The 10,223-nt window shown below is 36.3% G+C and overlaps 1 protein-coding gene across 1 annotated transcript in view; it reads right to left on the bottom strand.

The window, feature by feature from the left end:
• Positions 1 to 711: 711 nt before the first annotated feature.
• Positions 712 to 10,223, bottom strand: part of ENPP1 (ectonucleotide pyrophosphatase/phosphodiesterase 1) — a gene marked incomplete at its 5' end in the record, with an annotated part of 61,060 nt that continues 51,548 nt past the window's right edge. Inside the window, 5 exons of the mRNA XM_005859118.2 lie at positions 712 to 1,863; positions 4,929 to 5,091; positions 7,251 to 7,383; positions 8,224 to 8,304; positions 9,377 to 9,506. Coding sequence (XP_005859180.1) covers positions 1,693 to 1,863; positions 4,929 to 5,091; positions 7,251 to 7,383; positions 8,224 to 8,304; positions 9,377 to 9,506 — 678 coding nt within the window. The remainder of the gene's footprint in view (positions 1,864 to 4,928; positions 5,092 to 7,250; positions 7,384 to 8,223; positions 8,305 to 9,376; positions 9,507 to 10,223) is intronic.

The raw sequence follows: 10,223 nt of genomic DNA, 5'->3' as shown, positions 1-10,223 counted from the left end.
AGGTTTAAAGAAAGTCCATAGTCATATAACATAATACCTAAAATATCCAGATTTCAATTGAAAATCAATATTGCACTGAAAAACAGGACAACTATTTTGAATGAAAAAAAGACAATAGATGCCAACATAAAGGTGACAGAGATGTCAGGATTATCTGACAAGGATTTCATAGCAGCCTTTATAAAAATGCTTCAATGAGCAATTACAAACATTCTTGAAACAAATGAAAGAATACAAAGTCTCAGCAAAGAAATAAAAGATACAAAGAAGAACCAAATAAAAATTTTAGAAATAATAATAATATAACTGAAATATATTTTTAAAAGATGAGCTCAACAGCATAATGGATTAGACAGAGAAAAGAATCAATGAACTTAAAGATAGAACAATAAAAATTACCCAATTTGAACAATAGAAAAAAAATAAAATTTTTTTAAATAAAAAATAATGTACTGAGCATCAGAGATCTGTGGGGTTAAAACAAAAACTCATGAAACTTTCTAAATTATTAAATAATTTTCAGATATAAATTGTATTATCTAAAGGCCTCTGTGGCCCCGAGGCTGTTGAAGAATAAATATCATCTGAAGGACAAATGCAAATCTTTGGTGCACTAATAGAACACCTAAATTAGACTCAGGGAACCTAAAAGTAAATGTAGCCTTCGAAGGTACACAGGTTGGCATTAAAGGATGTAGTCTATGCAGTGGATAAATCAAGTTCATTTATTGTGACCACCACGGAGATAGGAAGTGATGGTACCGTGTTCTCTTCGAATCTATGGAACTTCAAATAAACAGCTCAGTGCAGTATAGTTCTGCTGTTGGTGGAGTCATTTTTATGTACAGAGGAAAACATTCCTACCATCTCGATGACAAATGCCACCTTGCATGTGCTGACAGGTTCTCTGAAGTTTCACCAAGAGAAGACATTTTTAACAATCTAAACACATCACTTTTAGAGCTGTTTTTAACCTATGTTAATAACCAGTGAGCAGGATGGGAATATTTTTCTTTTTTGGTACAAATATAGAGTAAAATTTATAAAGATTGACGTACTCAATTCACAGATCTTCCTCAAAGTTTAACTTGTTAAAGCCTTTTAACCTGGAGAAGCCCAATCATAATTTAAAAAAACAACAACAACAGAGGATTACATATTTTGCCTTTTGAGAACCTCAGAAAAATTTTGTTTCCATTAATTTTTTTATTAAAACTAAAATAAATGAAATTTCAAAATCACTTTTTAAAAAACATCAAGAATCGTTTTTAAATTCTTGTGAAGATACGAATGTAACATGGATTAGTCCAATCCTATTCATACTCCTGCTGTTGCCAGCTCCATAAAAGTTTATTCATGATAATAAGAGTCGAATATCTGGTATCCAGACAATGTTCACAGGCTACTTCTGCCTTTAAGAGAAGTAGAAGAGCAGTTTTAGGTTTGGTCTGTCTTTATTCCCAAATTTGAACTGTTACACATTCAAACATGTGCGAGACTCAATAGGAACACTTTCCTACTGCTATGCCGAGGCCAGGCGTTTCCCTGAGATGGTCGTATCACAGAGGAGTCCCAGTTCTAACTGTGGTCGACAGTTTCCAAACAATGCAATCGTGTGAACAGAGGACTGTGTCAAACAGAAGGTTCTTTCAAAACAATTTATGGTCTGTTTTTGGAATAAAAAAATATGTATCAGTCTTCTTGGTTAAAAGTTAGCAAATGTGTTTTCAACTTTAAAATGTCTGAAATTGGCTCTTTTCTTTCTTGATAGAAGCTGAGTCCAGTGATGTGTTCAACATCTGTGATCCGAGCTCTATGTAATTTCAACAACTCTTCCACCCATGAAGATTCATGCTTCCCGTGCTGTGAGGGTAGAAAATAAAGAAGAAAAGTCACTGGAAAAGTTAGTTCACTTTCCCTACCAGCCTTCCATGTCCCCCATTGTAATCAGCTTTGACACTTTGGCTCCCAAATAGCAGATGCCACAAGATTTGTTAGACATAATCCCTGCTCTTGAGTAATTTACCATTTAATATATACGATGCATGTTTGTTTAATCAGATGTATCCATTTTGGAAAAGACAAGTATACCTGGATTAGATGCTCATTTATTGCATTGGTGCAAGAAATTTCAATGGTGTAGGGTTAAAAAATGTTGGAAAACAGAAGCAACATGGGACGGTAGAAAGAATGTGGGAATTAGCATAAAGAAACTTGGATTCAAATTTTGGTTCTACCATCACCTTATCAGATAAACTAAGGCAAGTTATTTAACATCTGAATCCTGATTCTCTTACCTTGCACCTTTCTTAGAGGGTTGTTTTGAGGATCCAATGCAATGATGTGTGCAAATGCACAATACAAACACTAGTTCATATCAGAATCAGTTATGTACATATTTGCAATGAAGAAAAGGTTGAGGGAAGTGGTAAAACACAATTGTTTCTGGTGAGGTAGTAAAGTCTCAGCTAATATGAGATCAGTAAAGAATTAAAGACATATGCTCTGCTCTGGCACATGGAAGCAGGCAGAGCTGGTAGCTGAAGCAGGTAATAGAGGTGGCAACTGCACATCTATGTATTAATGTAAATCTTTCTGAAAAAAGCTCTCAGAGAAGGTCAGATGAACAAAGTATCCATGGATTGGTGGGCTATGAGTGTACTTTAAAGCCATCCCTCAATAAGGTTCACATACCCTTAGGACATTATTATTGAAAACTAGAGGCCTGGTGCATGAAATTCTTGCACTGGGAGGGGGTGTCCCTCAGTCCAGCCTGGACCCTCTCACAATCTGGGACCGCTGGCTCCTAACTGCTTGCCTGTCTGCCTGCCTGATTGCCTCTAACCAATCTGCCTGCCTGCCTGATCGCCCCTAACCACTCACCTGCCTGCCTGATCACCCGTAACTACTCCCCTGCCTGCCTGATTGCCCCTAACCACTCTGCATGCCTGCCTGATCGCCCCAATTGCCTCTGCCTTGGCCCCCGCCACCACGGCTTTGTCTGGAAGGACATCCAGAATGATGTCTGGAAGGTCATTCGGCTGTCTGGTCTAATTAGCATATTATGCTTTTATTATTATAGATGATAAATATAGACTTTTCACATAAAAGGAAAATAGGCTAATAATTTCCATTTTCTCATTAGCCTCCAATCATCCACTACTTAATACTGCTCAGCCTGCTTCTCTGCAAATGTCTTCCTTCTGGCTCTCAAGGTAACAGCCCTGACTCAGTAGACTACTTGGCCAGTAGATATTTTCCATCTGTTCCAATGTTTACAGGAATATATAAAAAGTACACATAAGGCATCTGTTCTGCTAGGCCAATATCCAGCCAATCCTTAGTCACTACTTGTTTATATTTAAGATAACGGTACAATAGCTTTTGGAAAAGTAGAAATGGAAAAGGAACTCAACACCTAACTCATGGCATTTAACATCATTTTGGTCAATGTGATGTAAGCATAAGTCTGTTGATGACTTTTTTTTTTTTTTTTTTTTTTTTTTGGTGTAGGGTCCAGCATTCAGACACAACACCTAGAGAAGTAGAAACCATCTTTAGCCCACACGGACCACATGCTAAGAACAGTGGCACAGAAAGACAGGAAGGTCTGGGTCCCTAATGGTGCAGCTGATCAGTGCACTGTCCCAAGACTGTCCACCTCTGGACTTTCTATAGTATGAGGAACCTTGTATTTGCTCAGTCACTATAACTAGGTTCTCTGTTATTTGTTGCAGAACACAATACTAACTGATACCTTTAATGACTATTTAATCTCTCAAGGAAGAGAAAGCAATGAACAAGGAAATATTTGGTATGTGTCCAACAGCAGCCACAACACTGACCAGTTAGATGCCCAACATACATCCAAATAGCTAGCATCTTATTATTCCGTACTTAATTCTGAAGAATAAGGGGAAAAGATAACTTAATGAGAAATGTGTTCTAAAAGGACTGGTCAATTGGTTCTGAAAGTTTATCAGAGAAGCAATTAAAGCGAGACATATCCTCATTCATTTTAATGAATGATATAGAGAAAGACCACTAGGTCAGGGATGGCAAATGGGCCACTGTACTCTACTCATGGGCCCACCACAGAGCACTGTCTGTTTTGTTCACTGATATGTCCTCAGTTCCTAGAGTACCTGGCAACAAATACTTATTAAAGGAAAGAATAACTGCACCAAAGAAGCCTTAAAAGAATGAGTGAAAGGGGTAAATGAATGAGTGACACAGCACTCTCTCCAGCCAAGCTCAGACTGGGCCTTGAGATCCTTTTGATCATAGGACTCTACATATCAAAACCAATCCATTGAGACTGGTAGAAAAGCCAAATATATTTGCCAATTTAGGTCTAGACTTACTTTGTATAACTTCAATGGAAAAAAAAAAAGAAGAAGAAGAAGGAGGAGGAGGAGGAGAAGAAGAGGAAGAAGAAGAAGAAGAAGAAGAAGAAGAAGAAGAAGAAGAAGAAGAAGAAGAAGAAGAAGAAGAAGAAGGAGGAGGAGGAGGAAGAGAAAAATAAAAAAACAACTAGGATATCTTAGAAGTACTCTGAAAAAAAAACATTTTGACTCACCATAAGGAAAAGCTTCAAAATTGCTAAAATTTTAATGCAATCTTGATGCTCAAAGACTACAGTTTAGATTTTTTAAATTCTGAGCAAATAAAAGAACATAAAACAATTATTTCCAAATATGATTTGGAACAAACATGATTTTTATAATAAAGTGATATATAGAAAATTAATTTGAAATGTTGTCTAACCAGGTCTCTCTGAAGATATGTCTGTTTATAGGATCAAATTTAAAATCATCCTATAATTTCAAAGTATATTCAAGTTATGTTCTCTCCCACAATAATGTTAGATATAAGACACACACGGATATATTTTCAATGTTTAAAGTAAATTAACAAAGGCTACTTACCACACAGCTCTCACTGTTATCAGTCCTGTGAGGCAAAATGAAAGCTAATGTATCTAAATTTTCACACTGTGAGGGAGTCTGGGATGTATTTTTACAACTTGTTAGCACAATGAAGAAGTGGGTTGGAATCAGAACTTCTTGATTACGGATGAGTCTGCTGTTTCTGTAAAACAAGACAATATTCACTTTCAGAAAGAAATAACGATCTTCCTTGTAACAAATATTTCAGTAAAGCATTTTTTCATACAATATTTCTAAAAATCAAATTCAGTCAAATAAGTAAGTATATTATAAGAAGTCAGTCATCATAACACTTCAACCTATTTTGCCAGATTGAGAGAGTGAGAAGTAGAAGACAGTCAGATAAACTCAACCCAAATAAGTTTTATTTTCTATAGAAATTTATTGAATTTGGAATGTTAAAAATTCAATAACACACTGGAATTGAGACATAAATATTTTTTAATACCTACAACTAAGATACTAAAGCAATAGTCTTTTAAACTCTGTGTAGTTGTGGACAGACAGTGGACAGAGAGAGAGAACAGGGTTGAGATTTTTAAATTCTGGCTCCTGCAGAGAAGCCACGTTGCTGTGAATTCTGTTTTAACTGGATTTTCTTTTCTGTACCAATACCTTTATATTTTTTCATTGCAGCATATTCTCAAAGATATCCCAAGTAACACCTTTGCCTCATCTTAATTCTGTTTCCTTTGGTCTGAAAGCTAGGTTAGTTTTGTTTCGTTTTTTCAGCATCTTAAAAAATTTAAGGTAGTGGTATCATTGTTTTCAACTACAATCTTATGTAGAACCATAATATATAAAACACATTAAAACAGAGAGCCCTGGCCCAACTGGCATGGCTCAGTGGTTGAGCTTCGACCTATGAACTAGGAGGTCACCGTTCAATTCCCAGTCAGGGCACATGCCTAGGTTGCAGGCTCGATCCCCAGTAGGGGACATGCAGGAGGCAGCCAATCAATGATTCTCTCTCATCATTGATGTTTCTATCGCTCTCTCCCTCTCCCTTCCTCTCTGAAATCAATAAAAAGATATTAAATAAATAAATAAATAAACCAGAGAGCCCTGGTTAAAGCTGTGAATGGGAAAGGTATGAAATTGTTATCTTTACCCATTTTATTGCTGTGACTTATGAGGCAGTTACAGGGGACCTTGATGCCTCAAGGGATATTAGTAAGAAATTGTGATTTCATAAATTAATAAGTGTGTAAACAGTAATCCCTAAATCAGCCTGCGAGAGACATTCTCAGAAAGGACCTCAGTCTCAGCAGAGGGTTCAGTCCCTTTTTCTCAGAGCCTTAATAGCAAAATTACTCCAAAAAATCTTCGAATTACTGTTTTAATAAAGATCAACCCATCTCTAAAATGTTCTCCACCTCTCCTTTATAGAAACAGCCCCACTGATGTTTCCTCAGGATGATCACTCTATCATTCCCCTCCAGCCAGAGTTGGATAAAAGTTATGACATTCACCCCGGCCTACAGCTTTATTACCCTGGTGATTCCTAGACTCAGGATGCCTTTGCCCCATATGGTTCTTTATCTTCTAACTGGAAGTATGTTAATTAAGATAATATCCCAGCTACACATAGAGATTTTAAACACTGATGTTCTCTTCTTAGTATTGAATCTGAGCTCAAGAATTACTCATCTGAGCTAAGTGGTGGAGGAACACTACTTCTTCCAGCTAAAAAATGTTTCACTGCCCGGAACCAGCGTGACTCAGTGGTTGAGCATCAGCATGTGAACCAGGAAATCAAGATTTGATTCTCGGACAGGGAACATGCCCGGGTTGTGGGCTCGATTCCCAGTACAGGTAGTGCAGGAGGCAGCCAATCAATGATTCTCTCTCATCATTGATGTTTCTATCTCTCTCTCTCCTTTCCTCTCTGAAATCAGTAAAAATATATATTTTTTAAATATACTTTATTGATTTTTTACAGAGAGGAAGGGAGGGGGATAGAGAGCTAGAAACATCGATCAGCTGCCTCCCGTATACTCCCGACCAGGGATGTGCCTGCAACCAAGGTACATGCCCCCGGCCGAAATCGAACCCGAGACCCTTCAGTCCGCAGGCCGACGCTCTATCCACTGAGCCAAACCGGTCAGGGCAGTAAAAATATTTTTTAAATGTTTTACTGAACACTGAGCAAACAGTAAAACTAATCAGATATTTCAAGGGCTGTCAGTGTAATCAGACATGTCACGAACATAAATCTGAATCGTAAAGGTTCTGCTGACTCATCCAGAAGGTAATCCCACTCGATAGCTGTTGTTCAGAGTTAATGAAATATGTTCTTACTGTTTCAGAGTCTCTGAGGCATCATAATGTCCATCGTAGTCAGAGTCAAACACAGGGCCACTGACAACATTGACGCCGTTTCTTTCTTCAGCATACCTTGGCAGTAGGGTGCCGTGAAAGTAGCGCCATATCGCTGAAACAAGAAGGACAGTGCAGTTTCAAAAAAACAAGGAGTCGTGCTGTCATGTAAGATAAATCCAACACCATGATTCAAAACTAGCATTTGTAGTAATTAGAGATAAAAGTCAAGTTTGGCTCCAGTCTTAGTGTGAGGCCAAAAATTCACTGTTCACCTTTGGCCTTTGGGAAAGACTAATACACAAATGTTATATTCAACTCTATTTCTGCCTTCCCTGGACCTGGGCAGCATCATGAACTTGTGGTCACATGTCATCACTAAGCATTAAAACGAAATGACCAACAGGAACAAGACAGGTCATTCAGATTTATTCTCAATATCTGAATATTCCCTTTGAAATATTCACAAGTATTCTAGATGTAAACTAGAATAAAAATCTATTTGTATGCTCTATATTTTGAATTCCCTATGTCACTTGAAGTACATTTATTCTTGTAAGAGTCAAATGCTGCAGTAATCAATCACGATATAAAATCTATTCATTTCAAGATTTAAAAAAAAATTATCAGGAACTTCCAAATAGTAACACAGACTGAAAGTTAATAGACAATGTTAGCTTGGTAACTTAGAAAAAAACATTACATACTTTTTATCACCAAAAACATTTATAAACATTTAAGGAGAGAGCAGAATAATTATATTGGGATATACCATAATTCTAATACTGGTAAAATTTTTTGTATACTGGAATTCTCAATATCAAACAAACCAATAAGAATGTATTTGATATTCAGTGATTTCATTTAGAGCAGGTCTTATCACATAAATTATAGCTATTATATATAAACACAGAAATCCATTGAAATTATGAAATGTAGAGTTAAAAATTTTTACCTTGAAAACTTGGGTACATTGGTACTATGTTAGTGGTAAGCAATGCTTCAGAATATATTTTATTTGAACCTTTGTTTAGTTCTACAAAGAGAATAAAAAGAACAACTATTTCATTCTTCACGAATAACATTGGAAATTATACTTTCTCATAGGACACATTTAAAAAAATAAGCTGAGTATTATCCCAAACCTGTAAAACTTTCTCAGGTACTGGTTCAAGGGAGAAATTCAATGCATTTGGTCAAGTCCCTCAACAAAATAAAAATATTCAGATATGTTCTTCGTCAAAGAAAAAACTTTACAAAAACTTTAATAAGAAGGGCCCCAAATTAAACATTTTCATATTTTACCTTATTTGTCTTATTTCAACTAAAGCATATTGTGTTGACAATCTTCTGTCCTTAAACTCTTTCACGGTGAAAAGAAAAAACACAATATCTGGCTTCAGAACAACACCTACTACCAGAAAAAAACATCACAGGATGTCTGCCTGGAAAAGCTGTACAAGGCTTCTTTGTATGGATTTTCAGCTGGGACCTGGTCTATTTTTATAATGCAATGGCCAGGTTCTGACTTCAGACACTTACTCCGGGGACTGGACTGGCTATTAAGGGTATTTGAGCACTGAGAGCCTTCTGATTTGTGCCTCTTTAGGGCTGCCTCAAAATGTGTTCTCATTCACATACAAATCTGCCACTTTTAAAAACAGAACATTTAACTTAAAAAGAAAAAAGCCACTCCCTAGGGGCTATGTATTGGTGAGAGAGCAAGAGCATTTAGGCTCTACCTTTACCTAATTCTTTGACAAATTAGATTTTTGTTTTCAAACAACAAAATGATATCTCCTAAAAAAATTCAGATGCATTTTTCTGACCTCACTGAGATTTTTCAAATTCTGGTTAGAAGAAATGCAGAAAAGTGAAGAGTGCCCTACCTACAATATCTGTACTGAATCAACTACCCTTTCAATCAAAAATAAAGTTTTCTAAATTTTACATTTGAGACCTAGTTTTAAAATTTTCCCTACTAGTTGTATTTCTCACTCACAATTTTCATCAATCAGTAAATATGATGCTGTACATTGTCCCACAAGAAAGAAAAGGAAGAGAGAAAGAGGATGGGGGAAGAGGAGGTGAGGGAAGAAGAAACTTACGTGGTGGAGAGAGGAACCCATAACTCATTTTAGCATTATTTTTATAAAATGAACATTTGTGGACAGGACTAAGGGAAATTCGAAGATCCTCATAAAGGCAGTTGGAAAAGTCTTCTGTAGAGAAACTGTCCTGAAGATCAAAATGAAAAGCACCATCAGGTATCAGGTATGTAAAAGGAAGGAGATGACTTTGTAAGTAGCTAAAGGTGAACTACATCATAAAATTATGGAGTTCTTGCTGTCTGTTCATGTCCTTTATCAGTTTTCCATTTCCTACTATGGTATTCATCTCTTTTCTATCTGAAGTGCACACTCTTTACAATATTAAGGACATTAATCATTTGTCATATATGTGCAAATAGTTTCCTACTATGGTGTGCTAATTTTGCTGAAAACAGGTGTTTGTTTGTTTTTACTCGATTTCAAACTTTTATATAGGGAATTGCTGATTTGTAGAAATTTGAGACTACCTTCCATACTCAGTTACACAACCAAGAGTTTGGGGGTGGGCGAGTGTAAAAAAGCCGCTGCACAGCAATGTAATGTGAAAACCTCAGGAGTAGTGATGACTCGGAAGTTTGCAGCTTTGATTACATAAGAGAGCTGATAATAAACAATCAGAACACCATAGTTGAGGTATTAAACAACAATAAATGGATGGGCACCGACAAAACTGTGTAGAATGCTACATAGTACAAAGTCAAGTTTAAAAAAAATGTGAAAAGTGTTCACTGTGTTTGAATATAGTCTTCAAAATATATATATATTTTTAATTCAAGTTTAAGGTAGAAATGTTAGGTAAATATCTGAATGTGTGTGCACTATATATTTTTAAACACAGAAATTT

This window comes from Myotis brandtii, unplaced genomic scaffold (genome assembly GCF_000412655.1).
Source record: "Myotis brandtii unplaced genomic scaffold, ASM41265v1 scaffold123, whole genome shotgun sequence".
Taxonomy (NCBI): domain Eukaryota; kingdom Metazoa; phylum Chordata; class Mammalia; order Chiroptera; family Vespertilionidae; genus Myotis; species Myotis brandtii.
Note: the sequence above shows the minus strand (reverse complement) of the source record. Positions and strands in the feature narration are given on the sequence as shown.